The sequence below is a fragment of the Abramis brama genome (genome assembly GCF_963993115.1).
Source record: "Abramis brama genome assembly, chromosome: 8".
Classification (NCBI taxonomy): Eukaryota; Metazoa; Chordata; class Actinopteri; order Cypriniformes; family Leuciscidae; genus Abramis; species Abramis brama.
The window spans coordinates 3784537-3803575 of record NC_139970.1 but is presented as its reverse complement, the minus strand read 5'-3'; the positions used below and the strand labels follow the sequence as shown (position 1 = coordinate 3803575).

Here is a 19039-nt window from a genome sequence, read left to right as displayed (position 1 = left end):
CATCTGCATACATGGGGACTGAGTGTGAAAAAGCATACAAATAAACATTCAACTCGGCTCACAAATGCAATGCAAATAATGTGCTATTCTGAGTGATATTCAGTCTAGATGCCAGCGTTATTCACAGAAAGACAAGAAGTCTGCATTTTTGAAAAACATGCTTTCAAAATGTGTTGCGTTTAAGGAATAGTTCACCTGAAAATTAGTTTCTGTATAATCTACTCGCCCTTGTGTCATCTCAACTGCAATGTGAAGATGTGTCTCAATCATTATTTTAAACACAAGGCAAAACATTTTGTGATCTTAACTCAAACTTAACTGGGTTAAAATGAGATGTTCTTCTGCTGCTGCTTCTCAGTCAAGTGTGTTGAAGCCCTCCTGGACGTCTTCTGTCTCAGTCTTCCTCGTCTCACGCTTGTTCTCATCTCACCTCTTTATGTGGGTCTACAGCTCCTGATGTCCTACAAAATAATTCAGATCAATTCAAATGTGTTTTCATTAATTTGTTCTTGTTATTTTTTTTAGAAACACTAAACTGTGCCTGTGTTCACTCATAAGTGAGCGATTTGATTCAGTCTACATAGGTAGCAACTTACACAAATGACCCTTGACATCTGAGACTTAATTTTGATTTAATTAAAAATCTGTGAATTTTTAGACTGCACTTTTTGTCAGCGCTTTTTTGTATTGAATGAATTACATTTAATTGTATTGCTTTTTTAATTTATATTCAACTGATTTTTGGAAGATATATGCGTTTCAATACTGACACATATGAACTCATACACTCTTTTTAACACGTTTTTTACAGGTCTGCGTTATACCAATGCCTTGTAATAAGTTCTTAATCTTTTCATCACATAGTTGGACAACATGTATTAAAATATTCTATATTCTATAGACTTTTGTGATATTAGACACGTGCAGAATGAACAGGACTTTTATTTTGGTCTGGTGATATGACATCATAAATCTGCGCCGCGCTCCTGCAACTGTTATGATTAGACTGGAAAAAGGTTTGTGGTTTTACACATTTAACCTGTTTAAATCTAACATATCTTTGTCATTATAATATGCTTCATGAAACATTAGTGCGGTATTTATGTGAGAAAAGCGTATCCACACAAAGGTGTTTCTCATTTCGCAACCTATAGTGAATCCGTTTATCGTAAATAGAGTCAGACTGAACACGTATCAGTCGCTATAGTGGTGATGGAGAAACGAAGCTTTTCGAAACTCCGAGTCAATTGAATCTAAAGCTTTGCAAAATGACTCACTGATTCGAAGCGCTTGAATCACCGCAATATTTCATGACAATAATCTACAAATCATTAAATACCAATTGTAAATCTTGAATGTTGCGCATAACCCCTATTGTAAGGCGCGACAGAGCTGTAAACATTCAGCAACTGAGAGACGACGTATGACATTTTTTTTTTTTAATGCTAGATAGGCCTATAGATATTCCCCATTTAGCACATTATGTTTTAAGGTTAATTTTTAATTAGTCAGATGTTAGATAATTATATACTTTTTAAATATTGTTTATCCTTATTACTATTTAATGGGGCTATCAGTAAATTAGCCTATAATCAACACCTGCAAGTGTACACTTTGAAGAGTAAAAATGACAGAAGATTATTAAAACTGCATATATGGTAATCAAATTGCTCTTCCAAAAGTCATACATTTGTGGAAAAAAAAAAAACTAAATAAATGAATATACAAATTTCTTTTAAGTATAATAAATAAAACATAAAAAGCAAAGATCAGAACATTTAATGAACAAAACCGGTTCTGTAATGGCAGACAGCAGTCGAAAGCTGGACGATATAGTTCGGTAACCGGAATCAGTCCAGGAAACATCCACACATCCAGAGGAGCAAAGAAACGAATGAGACTAAATCGCAGACAAATCAAATGAAAAACTAAACAGTGCGTGCGAGGCTACATTAGTCACATTAGAAAATTATGTTGTAGGTTGTGTTTGAATAATTATGTATCTTATTTAGCTGAGGTAAATAAAACGCAATACTCACGTATCCTTGATCGATGAAGAACGAGACAACACTATGAGCCCAGCGTGCGGCTGAAAATAAGCGATGTCCCTGAACGGTGGTTTAATGTCAACATTGTGACAACGCTGTAACAAACTTCACCACACAATGTATAGCAACCTTTTGGCCATGTTGTTAAAACGTTGTTAGAAGGTTGGGTACGTTGTGCCAACGTTCTGTGTTTGCTGGGTAACTATTGACTTCTGAACTAGAGCTGATTGAGACGCACGCATCTATTTTTCTGTTAATTTTTCTCATCTTAAACATGACAAATTGTCCAAACACACAGGAAAACTCCTGGAGAAACATCTGAGATCCACGTGACACTATTATAAAGATGGCGTTGATTAAACACGAGAGTGAAGACATAAAGATTGAAGAAGTGTTCAGCGTGAAACATGAAGAAACTGAGGAAAAAACAGGTGAAGACATAAAGATTGAAGAAGTGTTCAGCGGGAAACATGAAGAAACTGAGGAAAAAACAGGTGAAGACATAAAGATTGAAGAAGTGTTCAGCGGGAAACATGAAGAAACTGAGGAAAAAACAGGTGAAGACATAAAGATTGAAGTGTTCAGCAGGAAACATGAAGAAACTGAGGAAAAAACAGGTGAAGACATAAAGATTGAAGTGTTCAGCGGGATACATGAAGAAACTGAGGAAAAAACAGGTTAGTTTCATTCGGTCCTTATTAAAATGTCGGCCTCTTCAGATATTTATGAAGAATGTCATATGAGTGTCCTAATTAAAGCTGCAGTAGGTAACTTTTGTAAAAATTTATTTTTTTACATATTTGTTAAAACTGTCCTGACAGTAGAATACGAGACAGATAATCTGTGAAAAAATCAAGCTCCTCTGGCTCCTCCCAGAAATACACGGCTCCCGGTCAGAAACAACCAATCAGAGCCAGGAGGAGTGTCTTAGCAGTGTCAATCAAGCTCGTGTACACGCGCTGATCACACCCCTCTCTTGCACAGCACATACCGTCGTTCAAAATCAAGATGGCTGGTGTGCCGCTGCTGTGCTAATGGTGGACAATCCACCAAAACTGCCAATTTCTCGAGTGGCACCTCCTCATACAAGAAAGACGGGTAAACGGAAAAAGACCGAAGACGATAAGCAAGCGAAAAAGAAAGAATTAGACAGAGCCCGAAATAAAACGAGGGTAAACATCGGAGCGGCTTATCAGAGGTGGAGGGAGCGACGTGTCCTGAAGGGATTTAAAACCGATGCAGAGTTAGCCACATTTCTGCTTGACATGTAAGTATCCCTGCTTGATTTGTTTCATTTTATAAGAATTACACAACTTAGATAATTTCAAAACAGGCCTGACAAATTATGTATGGCATGGTTTCTTGTAGATGTCAGGGTGGTGCTTAACATGCGTAATGATTTGAGGACCAAGTTTTTTTTTGGGGGGGGGGCTGTGGAGGGAGGAGCTGTGGAGGGAGGAGCTGTTGGGGAGGGGCTGTGAGGGAGGAGCTGTGGAGGGAGGAGCTGTGGAGGGACGAGCTGTGGAGGGAGGGGCTGTGAGGGAGGAGCTGTGGAGGGAGGAGCTGTGGGGGACGAGCTGTGGAGGGAGGAGCTGTGGAGGGAGGGGCTGTGAGGGAGGAGCTGTGGAGGGAGGAACTGTGGAGGGGGGAGCTGTGGAGGGGGGAGCTGTGGAGGGACGGGCTGTGGAGGGACGGGCTGTGGAGGGGGGGGGCTGTGGAGGGGGGAGCTGTGGGGGAGGAGCTGTGGAGGGGGGAGCTGTGGAGGGAGGAGCTGTGGGGGAGGAGCTGTGGAGGGGGGAGCTGTGGAGGGGGGAGCTGTGGAGGGGGTGTGGGGGAGGAGCTGTGGAGGGGGGAGCTGTGGATGGAGGAGCTGTGGGGGAGGAGCTGTGGAGGGAGGAGCTGTGGGGGAGGAGCTGGAGGGAGGAGCTGTGGAGGGAGGAGCTGTGGAGGGACGGCTGTGGAGGGAGGAGCTGGAGGGAGGAGCTGTGGGGGAGGAGCTGTGGAGGGAGGAGCTGTGGAGGGAGCAGCTGTAGCGCAGCAGAGAGCAAGGGGGATTGACCTGTAAGTTGTGCTTATTCAAATTTTCAGGCTAAGTCAACGTTTTCTAAAAACTCCCTACTGCAGCTTTAAAGCGGTTTTATTTCACATGGAGCGGATCTTCTCATGTGGACAGACATGTTTGTTGAGATCGCATGACCAGACAAGTGGAAAAAAAGGGCACTATTTTAACGACATGGTCTAAAGCGCAGGGCGCAAGTGCACTCAGGGCGTGTTCGAATCCACTTTTGCTAGTTTAACGATGGCGCACCCGGCGCGTGGTCTAAAAGGGCTGTCCCTATTCTCTTAATGAGTATTTGGTGTGTTTTGGCTGTAACGTGCAAAAGAGTGTCATTTTCCATTCCCTTTAAAAGCCAGTTGCACTCACACCATGGCGGATTCGCTATTTACATGGCGGAAGTTGCTAATGGAAAAACTGAACACGCCTCTAGAGAGCATGTTTGTGTGCTGCTGCGCGTCCCTATGTGTGTAATAAGCAGAGTGTGTGTGTAATAAGCAGATTGTATGTGTGTTGTGGACCCGCCTAGGCGCCTACAGGCGTACATTACACTGCGCCAGAACACACTCGTTCTCAGACCAGCAGTCGATGGGCGCACAGATGGCCACAAATGCATTCGCTATTTAAACAACGTGGCGCAGGACGTGAAAATGAAAACTGCGTCGGGCTGAAACTAGCAAGAAACACTTGTCGCGCCCCAAAACAGTAATATTAATGATAATGTTAACATTTTATGAAAGGTGGCCATTATTACAATAATACACTTAAAAACAATCAAGTTTGTTGGTGGAAAAATATTGATATTGCCAAATCATGAGATTAGTTACAATTATTATTTTGATATATTGACATCCATTTTATTTTAAAACCTAAACAAGTCAGTCATTTCATTGCAACAACAAGCCCACAATCCAAATGTTTATTCATTATTTCTCATTCTTTAGTTTCACTTGTAATCCCAATAAATGACCCACAGACACAGCTTTTGACTTTCTCGATTCCGGTGATTAATTTGAGACGGATCCTCTTCCAGGAAAATCCAGGTTTTGGATTTTTTGCATTCCGCCATTTAATTTGAAATGATCCAAGATCAACAAGTGCATTGCATGGTGACAGTGCGTGCGCGAGACAGAGCCAGCGTGGGCTTTTGCAGATGTATTTAGAGGTTATGTTTTGCTATTGGCCCTCAACATTTTTGACCAATCAGCTTTCTTAAGTTCAAAATAAGGCTTGAAATTGCGACCATTTTGGTTGCATAATTTAATCTGTGCAACCTAAAAATATATTTGGGAGCATTTGTGTGATTGCAAATAATGGTTGTGGTGCGACCTGTTTTCATTTCTCTGCAAAACGTTTGCAAATTATGGCTCGTTTCCACTGAGTGGTACGGTACAGTACGATTCGGGACGGTGAACTATGAATCGGCTTGCGTTTCCACTGCCAACAGTGCCCTTACTATATAGGCGTGGTGTAGTCTATGCCGGAAAGAAGCGATATACATCAAGGCTGTCATTTTTATATTCCATGCATGTGTAATAGAGCCCGACCGATATGGATTTTTGGGCGCCGATGCCGATACCGATAAAAAAAAGCCAGATACCGATATATCGGCCGATATTATTTATGTGTATATTATAATACAGTAGCAATATTATTTATGTGTATTATAGTACAGTAAGTTTGGACACACTTTCCAATTGGTGTGTACAAACTTTTGATGGGTAGGCTAATATAGAATACACAGTATAAACAGAATAAATATATAAAGGTTTTGCAATGATCACTCAAATGTGGTGATCAAACACTTGTGTGACAAAGATATGTAATGGAGGCAGGGTGAATGATAGAATGAGAATTTGAGCTGTAACCAAACTAGTTTGCATTGCATTTTATATTATATTATATTCTAAATACTGTTGCATAATCTTCACTAACGACTTTGTCTTTTAATTTACTCACGTTATTTAAAACATAACTTGTATCAATAAATATATCAAAAGTGTCACTGACAAAACCTTATCTTCTATTTTTAATCTTAATTTCTCTAATATCTACCAGTGGAGGAAGAACTCAGATCTTTTTAGTAAAGTAAAATTAATAATATCATAATGAAAACGTTTATAATTACATATGTACAGTAGTTTTATACTATTTTAAATAAGTAGTAAGCAAAATGTACTAAACGTGAAACTAGGACCCGAATATTCGAATATTCGTTCGGTGGGTTGGTATTCGATTTGAAAATTTGACATTCGTTTTTTTTTTTCACATCTGGGATCCCCCGCGAAACGGTTCTCATTTGCGCTTGAACAAGGCCGGCGACACACTGACTGCGTGGCATGGCCGTTTTTATTTCGGCTCCCATGTGAACAGGTTGGAGTTTGCACACTGCCTGCCGGAGTGTTCTCTGGCTAGAGCGCAGAACAGCGGAGTTTGTATGGACGAAGTGCATGTCTGAGCTTGTGTTTTGGGTTAAGCTGTGCTGCTTTGACATTGTGGAAAATAGAATAATAGAAACAAAATGTATTAGCCTTTTTACCCGTTATTATCAATCTAAATTAATCTCGTTTTTTAATTTAACTTAATTTCGTTTTTCTTTATTTAAATTTCGTTTTTCTTTATTTAAATTTCGTTTAATTTCTTTATTTAAATTTCGTTTTTCTTTATTTAAATTTCGTTTTTCTTTATTTAAATTTCGTTTTCTTTATTTAAATTTCGTTTTTCTTTATTTAAATCTACCCTTTACTGTGTCAGTAATTTTGTTAGTCAGAAAAATATTAGACTACCTTAAAAGTATTGCTTAATTTAACAGACCTGTGTGTGTGCGTTTTATATCACTAATGCAGTGTCCATTCTCGGACGCGTTCTCTGCCTGTGAGGTGCGCCGCTTCCCGCTCGCGCTGTTCTGTAGTTTACTAAAAGTGTATTAATTCTGAATGTGTCTCGTCTCGCGTGTCCATCTGGCTACTCTTAATGCAAAATGGCCCTATATAAAGTGTTATAATTACATAAATTATTGGAATATTGCTTGATGTTGTAACGTAGCAGAATGAGCTTTAACACTGTGTCTACACCGGACGCGGCCGTTATTTTTTTGCCACTTTTGCCTGTTCTTTGTGACAGCTTTTAGGTGCTTTATTGGCAGCGCCATCCTTACATAAATCACTGCACGCTGCATTTTTTTAAATATTAATTTATCGGCCATTATAAATGCCGATACCGATAGTTAGGAAAATGCCTAATATCGGCCGATAATATCGGCCCGCCGATATATCGGTCGGGCTCTAATGTGTAACGTTAGCCTATTTATAACAAAATGAAATATAAAACACAACCCTGCCTCTTTTCGTTTAAATTTTAAAAATATTAAACGTATTAACATGGTTCAGGCAATATGTGCATATGTACTCTGATCATCTTCACTGTAATAAAATTAAAAATGACAAAACTCAACCCAGTCTCTTTTTGTTAAATTTCAGTTTTATCAATAATAGCCATTATAAAAGTATATGTAAAAGGTACAAGAAGCTATACAATAAAAAATAAAGAAAACAGTCGGTCAAACATACAAAGTCAGCGCTCTAGTCTAACGTTACAACGGTAAAGTTAAATAGCGTAAATATAAAGTTATGAAACTTCACTTAGCCCTCAGTTTGGCCAGGGAGCAAATTATAGATTCACGAGACCAAAGATCGCCCGTTAGATATACACACGACGATGTTCCAGGCGGGGTACATGAGCGCCCGGTGATCGCCTGGATCTCACAATTCTCTCATTTTCATAAATCTTTATGAATTTAAACAACAGATTTGAGCTTTAAACAACTACATTCTCGCCTGAAAAACTCTTAAAACTACATTTCGTGACACAGTAACAGTAGTGTTATATTTCAACTGTATATTAAAAAATGGCGCTTCTTATGTTGTCATTTTCCTTGTGTCACGCGCAAGTGACGATTCTCTGTCAACCAATCAACGTCCTGCAGTGAGTCTAGCTCCACCCTTTAGTACCGTATGGCATTTTGGTACCATTCACAACTTTTGACAGTAGAAATGGAAATGATTGCGTACCGCTCTGTTTTAGCTCACTTTTACGAGAAGAGCGCATCCACAACAGGAGTTACACATTCTGACCAGCACGTAACTTAGTTCAAGTTCACTTGTGCATTTACATAATTTTGTGCAGATATAAGTTGTAATATTATGTTTATGTGTTATAAATATCTGATTAATCTCATAAGATGCGTTTAATGAGTTTATAAACCTGTTAATAAAGCGCTTCAGTTTCCCAGTGTTCATTTCGCTCTTCAGCTTCTCAGACCAGCAGTCGATGGGCGCACAGATGACCACAAATGCATTCGCTATTTAAACAACGTGGCGCAGGACGTGAAAATGAAAACTGCGTCGGGCGAACTTTGCCTGGTGAACTTTTATTTTTTTATATGTGTGTGACATTTAAGTTATGGTTCTAATAGTTGATAATGGTTATGTAATATAATATATTTGTATAGAATGTTTTTGCCCGTTATGTTTACTTTATTGGGCAAAAAAAAAAATTATTGTGTGAACAAAGAAAGTGTTTCTGAACATCAATGACATTCAAATCAGTGATAACTGAAACAGATATACAAAACGCCATGCAGTGTGTATAAAAATATTTATTGCAAACAGACCCAAGTAGTACACAGATAAGACCATCTGCATTCATATCCACCACCACCACCAAAGTGAACATAAAAATGTATACATGCTAGGGATGCTACATGCTAATCGATCAATTAATCGATTAATCGTTAACTACAATAGGCTGCAAGACGCGTCTGCTGTGTCATATAGTCACCGGCATGACAGAATGTGTAATGGCATTCAAAAAACGCAAGCATCCTCACCCAGAGGAAAGGTTTGATGTAAATAAACGGCTAAATTATAATATGTATCGATGATTGATCATTTAATATAATTATTTAGTAATCAAATATTGCGATTAATATTACGCCGTCGCAGATGTGCTCTGTCAACCCGTGGATGCGTGCGTCAATGTCAGCAAATAGTTTTTGTTAATGTAAGTGTGTTGTTTTCTTCCCAAATGTGCTTAGGACATTTCCTTAATATTGTGCTTGGGGAAAGTCTGGAGAATGTGAAAAAGGCCACGTTTACTTGTAAATGTCCATTAGGCCTACGTGCTAAGAAGACCTATGGCATTTAGAGTTTTTGGCCCACAGCGGTCTTGAAGTTGAGATTTACGTAGCCTACTTCACAAGGATAATTTTAATATTTATATATTACGTTCATTAGCTAAATGTACCAGTTGTGTTAGATGATATGCTAATCCATTTCGGTTAATAACGATCTGAAGAAGAGTAGTTCTTATATATATTTTTTGGACTCAATTTAATTGTCCTCTATAATGTTAAATGAATGGTAAACCAGTTTCTTTTTCAAATAAAACTTTATTTTAATATCATTTTCCCAAAACACATTCAACAGTTTCTTACTTGTAAAACAAAGTTACAATACATTTATGCCAATTTACACTTTAAAGCTAACAAATCATTTAACACATTTTATGCATTAAAATATTCTTAATTTCCCCATTCCATCACATTTATTGTGTGAACTTTTCAACATTTTCGTTTTAAAACAGTATTTAAAAACAATCAATCATGTTATTGCATCAACTTTTCAACATAAAGTTGGAGTTTTTATTTCTCAAACACATTTGATGCATTCAACGTGCGACATCTATTTTGACTTCATTTAAAATTCCTATGGCCACATTTCTGCAACTCAGCAACACTTTCGCATAAAATATAGCCATAAAACAAAAGTTTGTTGCATGAACTTTGCAATAATTAAAGCTTAGATTTCATAGCCTTTTCTTCAGTTTCTAAATGTTAGCACGTTAAATGTGCAACACTTTTAGCTTTAACTATTTAAAAGAACACATTTAAGTTATTTTATGCCTATATTATGAAATATACAACGTTAATATGCATGTTTATTTTCATATATCGCAATAACTTCATCTACACGAAGTTCAGGATACAGCAGGTGCACATCATTGGTTTTTGTTTAAAAAGATCAGCATGTTAACATGCTCCAGGGTTAGTCTGATGGGACGGATGTTCCTGGTATGCATAAATACCCTTTTGCCAGCCGAGACAATCTGGGAAACCTGGTGGCATTCGCTTTCCACCATTCTAGTGGACTTGTGCCAAGCGACGGAGGCAGTTCTCTGAGAAAATTGTTTACCTCGCTTTCTGTATCGTTGATGCATCGTTCATTGTAATTACTTCCAAGAAGCATTCGAAGGGCTTTTTTCCCGTCATCACAATTAGCTTGGGCCTGCTGTGCATCTCGAGTAACCCCACTATTTGCATTTTCTGTATTGGTCCCAGTCAGAACCACCGCGGAGGCCATTTTGTACAGCTTTGCGTTGGCAGGCGGCCTCTCTGATGTCTTTAGAAAGCCTAGATGCTTGCGCCTTGCATCCAGCATCATCACTATCATGGATGGTTTGGATGGGAGTGAACCTAAAGTTATAAATGTAAACGATTAGGTGGCACATCCACAATTAAATTATTTTGTATTTCTCAATACGTCTCTTACCTGCATTCATTGCGCCAATGAGTCATGCACTTTTGCTTTGGACTCAGAAACCTGAGCACTGTCCTCTTCGTTTTTTTTAAGATGTGACCGTAAGAGGCCGTAAGTGACAGAATAGATATTTGAGATGGACCCATCAAATTCGGTAGACATTACAGTCGTGGCACATTTTAATGCAGCCAGCACAGGTGCCACGTCCTCCATCAGCTGCCAGTACTCATCTTTGAGCTCAAGAAATCTGACGTCCGCTAACTTTGTGACAGTGCGGTCAGACAGTACGGCCGTCGCTGCCCACCTTTGTTCCACGAGCCGGGCAAACATGTCACTGACCGAATTCCACCGTGTCTTGCAGGACTGTATCAGGCAATGCGGTGGAATTTTCATCTGTGCCTGTTTGTCAGGAAGTGCTTTGGTAGCTACTATGATTGAAGTGCGAAACAAGTCTTCCAGCAGATGCGATGACCCTGTTTAAGTATATGTTGAAGCCATCGTTTATGGCGAGTTGTAATGTGTGAGCAAAGCACGGCACGGAATCCCAGCTTACACGAGTTTGATCGTTTGCTGCCACTATATTTCTTGCGTTGTTGTGAACGCATGCAATTATTCTTCCCGCGATGTCCTATGAAGCTACGGCCTTGTTTAACTTTTCTGCAAGTGTGTCAGAGGTGTGCTTATCAGACAAGCTCTCTGTAAGCAGGACCGCGCACTTCATTTGCCATTCAGGGTCTATGTAATGACATGTAATGGTTAAGTAGCTTTCCCTTGTTAGTGCGGTCCAGCAGTCAGTTGTGAGGGCGATCTTTTCAACTGAACTCGGCACCATTTTTAGCTCTTCTTTTTTATTTTCATAACGATCTTCTAACTGGCTGTTTTTTTGTGGCTCTTGATGGTATATTGTACTCAGGCTGAATGAAGTTGATTAACTTTTGAAATCCACCACCTTCGACGACGCTTACGGGCAACAAGTCATTTGAAATCATTTCACAGATTCGTCCGGTAATTGCTTCTGCCTTTTGAGTTCCAACTTTTTTCCCGGCTAAAACAGAAGTAATTGTAGGCTGTGTCGATTGTTCAAATCCTCCTGTCCCGGAGACCACTGGATGCATGCTTTCTTCAAGTGATATATCATGGTACTAGTTGTCGTATTATATTTAAAACACAATCACAATGTTTGCAGTTAACATTATCACCATTTTAAATAAAATGATCCCAAACAAAACTCTTGCGTGCTCACTTCATTTTCCCCCTTTCATCTGCTGTACGCACGTCTCAAACTATGCACGTTAATAATGACCATGCTTAATTGATCATCGATAAGGTTTATCGATTAAAAGGATTATCGACAATTAATCGATCATCGAAAAAAAAATTAAAATCCCTTTCTATTATGCTGTGCCCCCTTGACTGCTTGTAGTTAAATTGCTGCTGTACTTTTCCATGCACTGGCTCCTTGAATGGGGTGATGAGGCAAATCGGAGTTTCCAAACAGGGACACCCACCATCACCCAGAAGGATGTAGCCCGTTGGAGGATACCGTCTTGCTGTATAAAAACTGCTGTTCTTCATTACTCGTGTGTCATGGACAGACCCTGGGTACCCCACATAAATGTCCAGAAACCTGCCAATTGTCGAGTCACATATTGCCTGCATGTTGACTGAGTAAAAGCCTTTATAATTCAAATAGTCTAATCTGTGACGCTGTGGGGGTTTTATCCGTATGTGGCTGCCATTGATTTCTCCAACCACATTGTGGATTGCAGCGGTTCCTGAAACGTTGACGAATCCCTGACCAACTGCAGGCAGGTCCACTGTTAGAGGGAAGCAGATTGCTCTCCTCAGATTGTCCCATATGTTCTGGGCCACTCTGGGGATGATGCGGTGAACTGTAGCCTTTGGTACATTAAAGACACCACCCGATAAGAGAGTCCATGTGCCAGCCAATAGGTGTATATAAGTACGTCAAGCTCATTACCCCAGCGATGGTCCTGCTCCCTTTGCAAAAGCCTCTGTAAGCTGTGCATCGCTGTTCTGCTGAGTTCTTCTTCGATGTTGAGAGCATTGAACCTCATGTGCAGTATAGGCATGTTGGGGTTTATGGCACAGTATCTCGTTGGAGCACCAGTCTGGAAAAGAAAACCACTTCACACCATTAATGGGCTGATTTGGAAAAAAATGTCACGTCACACACAAACCATTGTTCAAAAGAACAACATTTATCTGAAATAGAAAGCGTTTGTAACATTATACACTACTGTTGAAAAGTTTGGGGTCAGTAAGAATTTTTTTTTTTTTTTTTGGAAAGAAATTAAGAAAAGTAATAGCCTACTTTTATTCAGCAAGGATGCATTCAATTGATCAAAAGTGACAGTATAGACATTTATAATGTTACAAAAGCTTCCTATTTCAGAAAACTCTGAAACTTTCTATTTTTCTAACGTTAAATACAACATAACGTTGTTTGCAACCAATCCATACATACCATAAGCTGATCCACCAGCGTTCATAGGTGTCGTATTCCTCTTCTTCTTCCTTGATTTCTGCGATTTGTTGCAGACAATCGCAAAAATATCTCTAAAACCCACGCAATCGACATACACACACTTGCAGACGGCATCTTGGAAGTTTGTGATCAACACTTGTCGCCTCTGGTGATGTAGCAGCCAGCTAGTGACGATGTATGATGACGTAACCGTAACCAAGTGTTGTCTCATTTCATAGGGGTATGTTTTCACCGTTTCGAGGGACAAGGGCTAGGGGTAAGATGTAGGGGAAGGGGAAGGGGTAGGACATAGAATTGGGATTTCCTAGGCAGATATTGACTTGGGACTATATTGGGGTCAGGCACAGGCGAAGCACTGCTACTTGGGTGCAGAGATGTAACTGTAGCTGTAACTTCTCAAACTCAACTTAATCCAAAAGCGAAGATGCTCAGTGCAGGTCACGCCGGTATGTTGACGGAAGTTAGGGGATTTCAGGTGTTGCGTGATATCTCTGCGCCCAAGTAGCAGTGCATGCCTGTGCTTCACCCCAATATAGTCCCAAGTCAATATCTGCCTAGGAAATCGCCTAGTCTTAATCTGCATTGCTATTTGTACTCGTTGTGAATACGCAGGCCACAAGAAGTAATTTTTATTTGATTTTTTTTTGGATCACTTTTACTCATGACATGCTATCTGGCAACAAAGGATTCCATTCATTATGCTAAGCTAAGCTAGTGGCGGCGCTGCCAGACTAAGCGTTTGCACGATTGAATGAACTGCTGTTTCAGAAGTTTCATTTGTTCTTGTTTTGCCTCCAGTACCTTGTATGTAGAGGTGCTGTGGTTAAAGTGCCTGACAAGCCGCCCAGCTGTAATGATAACACGGTGAACAAACACATTAAAACTATCATTAACCACCAGCTGCAGTGTATGCGCAAAACTGGCTACTGAGTCCCATTGCACCCATCCAGGAGAGTTTGCTGCCACAATGTTCATGCATTATCGTAAACACATTTACATTTCCAGTCCTCGTCGATATAGTACACCCACTTGAGAAGTCTCTACTAATAAGTTGAATCTGGAGTGTTTGAGCACGAAACGTTACCACCTGTGTGTGAGTCTATTATTAAATTTTTCACATTTTTGGAGCCATGGTGTGCCGACTTTTTTCCCTTTTTTATGTATAGTATAGTAACATGTATTTTATGGTGTCCTTGAAAACTAAAAATTGGTGCTGGAAAAATTGCTTTAAAGTCCTGAAAGATTGCAGACAACTCTTTCAGTAGACTGATTTCAGTAGGCTTTGATGCCTTGAGTTGGTTTTTATGTTTGCTGTTTTGTGCCATTAAACTCGTGTTAACTTGTATTTGTCTTTTTTTGCTTTAGATTTGATGCCACTGAAAGAGAAGAGTCAAGAACTGAATGGAATGGAAGAGAAAGATCAGTATGAGAAACATTGTGATTTCATGACTGGAGAGAAATCCACAAAGATGGAAAAGACTTGCTCACAAAAAAGAGCTCAAAAGACCAAACCGAAGACTTATTTCACTTGCCATCAATGTGGAAAAAAATACAGTGAAAAACGAAACCTGGAAGTCCACATGAGAGTTCACACTGGAGAGAAGCCTTTCACATGCCTACAGTGTGGAAAGAGTTTTACTCAAATACAAAGCCTTAAAGTCCACATGACAATTCACACTGGAGACAGCCGTTTTACCTGCCAACAGTGTGGAAAGAGTTTCACTCAAAAACAAAACCTTAATGTCCACATCAGAATTCACACTGGAGACAGCCGTTTCACCTGTAAACAGTGTGGAAAGAGTTTTACTCAAAAACAAAACCTTAAAGCCCACATGAGAATTCACACTGGAGAAAGGCCTTTCACATGCCAACAGTGTGGACAGAGTTTTGCACATAAACAAAACATTAATTCCCACATGAGAATTCACACTGGAGAAAAGCCTTATACTTGCTCTCATTGTGGACAGAGTTTTACATATAAAAACACCCTTAATTCCCACATGAGAATTCACACTGGAGAAAAGCTGTACAACAGTTGTAAATCTTAGGTATCACATTATCATTCACAATGGAGAGAAACCGCTTATTGGGAAAAAAAAACGTTCAAACATGATCAATGTGGAAAGAGTTTCACACGTAAAGTAACCCTTGATTGCCACATGAGACTTCACTCAGGAGAGAACAGTTTTATATGTCATCACTGTGGAAAGAGTTTCAGTCATAAAAGTAGCCTCAACACTCACATGAGACTTCACACTGGAGAGAAACGTTTCATCTGTAAACTGTGTGGCAAGAGTTTTTCACAAAAAGGAAATCTTAAGGCTCACACAAGTACTTGCACAGGAACAAAGCAGTTCACGTGTTAAAAATGCTTTCTTGCTGTGAAATGCCACAATGTAACTGAATGATTATACATAAAATTACAGAAACTGAATGAAATAAGAACACAGCATTCTTTGCTTCATTTTTAGTGAGAGAATGCATTGGTAATGTCTTCAATCTGGACTTGAATATGGCCACTGTTGGGGCTCATCTGGTGACATCTGGAAGTTTGTTAGAGCTGCAAGTGCCTCACCTCTGATCCTGACTCACTGCTAATTGCGTGACGGGAACTACTTCCAGATAGGATTTGCCCTTTGCAAAATGCGTCCAGAGAGCAAAGAGATAACAAACAGAATGTTTGCTCAAATCTTGAGAAGTTGTTTTATTTATATAGCACCTTTCTGTAGCTCGAGGTCGCTTTACATTTGTACATTACAATACATTTACACACCCACACAGACATTACAATCACATAAGAACACATATAGTCACATTATCCAAAATATGTTAAATAGATATGTTTTTAGCTGAGTCTTGAATGTAGCCACAGATGAGATATTATGAAGTGTAAGGGGGAGTGAATTACATAATTTAGGAACATTAACTCTTAAATGAACTTCCACCCACAGTAGCCAACCGGAAACAAGGGATGGACAATAAACCAAGTTCAGCTGATCTAAGGGACCGGGCAGGGCGGTAAGAGTACAGTAGATCAGACAGATATGGAGGTGCAAGACCATTTAATACCTTAAACGTTAGAAGTAGTACCTTAAAGTGGATACGTGATGCCACGGGTAGCCAGTGAAGGTCATATACACTCACCTAAAGGATTATTAGGAACACCTGTTCAATTTCTCATTAATGCAATGATCTAATCAACCAATCACATGGCAGTTGCTTCAATGCATTTAGGGGTGTGGTCCTGGTCAAGACAATCTCCTGAACTCCAAACTGAATGTCAGAATGGGAAAGAAAGGTGATTTAAGCAATTTTGAGTGTGGCATGGTTGTTGGTGCCAGACGGGCTGGTCTGAGTATTTCACAATCTGCTCAGTTACTGGGATTTTCACGCACAACCATTTCTAGGGTTTACAAAGAATGGTGTGAAAAGGGAAAAACATCCAGTATGCGGCAGTCCTGTGGGCGAAAATGCCTTGCTGATGCTAGAGGTCAGAGGAGAATGGGCCGATTGATTCAAGCTGATAGAAGAGCAACTTTGACTAAAATAACCACTCGTTACAACCGAGGTATGCAGCAAAGCATTTGTGAAGCCACAACACGCACAACCTTGAGGCGGATGGGCAGCAGAAGACCCCACCGGGTACCACTCATCTCCACTACAAATAGGAAAAAGAGGCTACAATTTGCACGAGCTCACCAAAATTGGACAGTTAAAGACTGGAAAAATGTTGCCTGGTCTGATGAGTCTCGATTTCTGTTGAGACATTCAGATGGTAGAGTCAGAATTTGGCGTAAACAGAATGAGAACATGGATCCATCATGCCTTGTTACCACTGGGTTAGGGTTACCACTGTGCAGGCTGGTGGTGGTGTAATGGTGTGGGGGATGTTTTCTTGGCACACTTTAGGCCCCTTAGTGCCAATTGGGCATCGTTTAAATGCCACGGCCTACCTGAGCATTGTTTCTGACCATGTCCATCCCTTTATGACCACCATGTATCCATCCTCTGATTGCTACTTCCAGCAAGATAATGCACCATGTCACAAAGCTCGAATCATTTCAAATTGGTTTCTTGAACATGACAATGAGTTCATTGTACTAAAATGGCCCCCACAGTCACCAGATCTCAACCCAATAGAGCATCTTTGGGATGTGGTGGAACGGGAGCTTCGTGCCCTGGATGTGCATCCCACAAATCTCCATCAACTGCAAGATGCTATCCTATCAATATGGGCCAACATTTCTAAAGAATGCTTTCAGCACCTTGTTGAATCAATGCCAAATAGAATTAAGGCAGTTCTGAAGGCGAAAGGGTGTCAAACACAGTATTAGTATGGTGTTCCTAATAATCCTTTAGGTGAGTGTAGCAGAGGAGTAATGTAAGCAGAATGCCTGTTGGAGGGGATAACTCTTGCTGCTGAGTTTTGAACATACTGTAATCTTGCAATAAGTTTTTTGGGCAGACCAAGAATTAGTGCAATATCACGAAGATGGAAAAAATAATTTTTAACAAGAGAAGAAATATGAGAGCTAAAAGATAGAGTTGAGTCGATTAAGACACCAAGGTTACGAATAGATGACGAAGGCTTAACATGAACTCCATCAATATCAAAGGATAGGTCCATCCTTTTGGCTGAGGCAGTAGAGCCAATCACCAATATCTCAGTTTTTTAATTATTTAATTTGAGGAAATTCATACATCCCATGCTTGATGTCCCTTATACATGCAGTGAGTGAGTCAGGCAGGGATGGCCTATCGGAGCTGGTGGTAAGATGTCATCAGCATAGCAATGAAATTGAAGGCCATGCTGCGTATGATGTCACCAAGTGGATATAGATGAAAAACAATAGTGGGCCAAGAACTGAACCTTGAGGAACACCCTGTGTAAGCGGAGCAGTGGTAGAACTTTACCCTTGTATGGTGATCTAGTACTTTCTGTCGCTGATGTAAGAAATGAGCCAGGAAAGAGCTGAACCAGTGATGGCGATATCAGAAAGCTGCGAGGTCAGTATTTCATGGGAGACTGTGTCAAATGCAGCGCTTAAATTGAGAAGCATCAAGACCATTAACATGTAGATGTGATCACAATTTCAAAGCCACAACCTTTTTAAGGATTTTGCTTAAGAATGTTAAATTAGATATGGGCCTGTAATTGTCCATGTTTAGATGGTCAAGGCCTGTTTTTTTTAAGAATCGGGGTCACCGCAGCCATTTTTAATAATGCTGGAACAAACTCAGAGAGTTCCCTGGCACCAGGGAAAAAGGAAGTGCTCAGCTGGATGGAAGCACTGCTTCACCTTGTGTTCTGCCTTCAAATTCGCGCCTGCCGCGTCTAGTTATACGCTTGACCACTTTGTGTTAATTTGCGCGTCAAGAGTGAAATTGAAAAAGTGAAGTCGTAAAAACAAAAGTTTGAAGCGAAATTTATGCGCGTCAGAGGCGAAAGTTTCGAAACCCGTTGGCGGCCATCTTTTTTAGATGTTTATCGAGCATTAGCATTAGCATTAATCGAGAGAGTCACCGCTCGTATATGCTCTGGAGAGCAGAAACAGCTGCGTAGGGGACATCGTCGCTGTACTCGGGTCCACCAGACCCTCCGGAGGGTTTCAGGAGTTTCACAATTTGCTCCAGGAGCTAGGTTTGGTGGACCTAACGGTGAGGACGCTGACGAGGACAGTATAGGCCCGATAAGGCCTCGGCCTCGAGTGGTCGCTGCCTGACGAGCCCACGCTCTACAGCCCGGCGTGAGGTTCACCTTCGCCCGCACCCACCTAATCTGTCATTTATTTTTGTTTTGATAATAAATGGAGCCAGCCTCCAAAAGTGA

At 40.3% G+C, this 19039-nt stretch overlaps 1 protein-coding gene across 6 annotated transcripts in view; it reads left to right on the top strand.

Moving 5' to 3' along the window:
• The first annotated feature begins 953 nt into the window (after window positions 1–953).
• The window catches only part of LOC311088070 (uncharacterized protein), a 135640-nt gene continuing 117554 nt past the window's right edge, over window positions 954–19039 (top strand). Inside the window, exons 1-4 of one of the 6 annotated variants that reach the window (XM_084121724.1) lie at window positions 954–1016; window positions 2347–2725; window positions 3033–3315; window positions 14575–15654. In XM_084121724.1, coding sequence (XP_083977850.1) covers window positions 2395–2725; window positions 3033–3315; window positions 14575–14638 — 678 coding nt within the window. In that variant the 5' untranslated portion in view covers window positions 954–1016; window positions 2347–2394 and the 3' untranslated portion in view covers window positions 14639–15654. Of the gene's footprint in view, window positions 1017–2346; window positions 2726–3032; window positions 3316–14574; window positions 15655–19039 lie in introns of those variants that run through there. The other 5 variants (XM_084121727.1, XM_084121726.1, XM_084121725.1 and 2 more) reach the window with 5 other exon arrangements.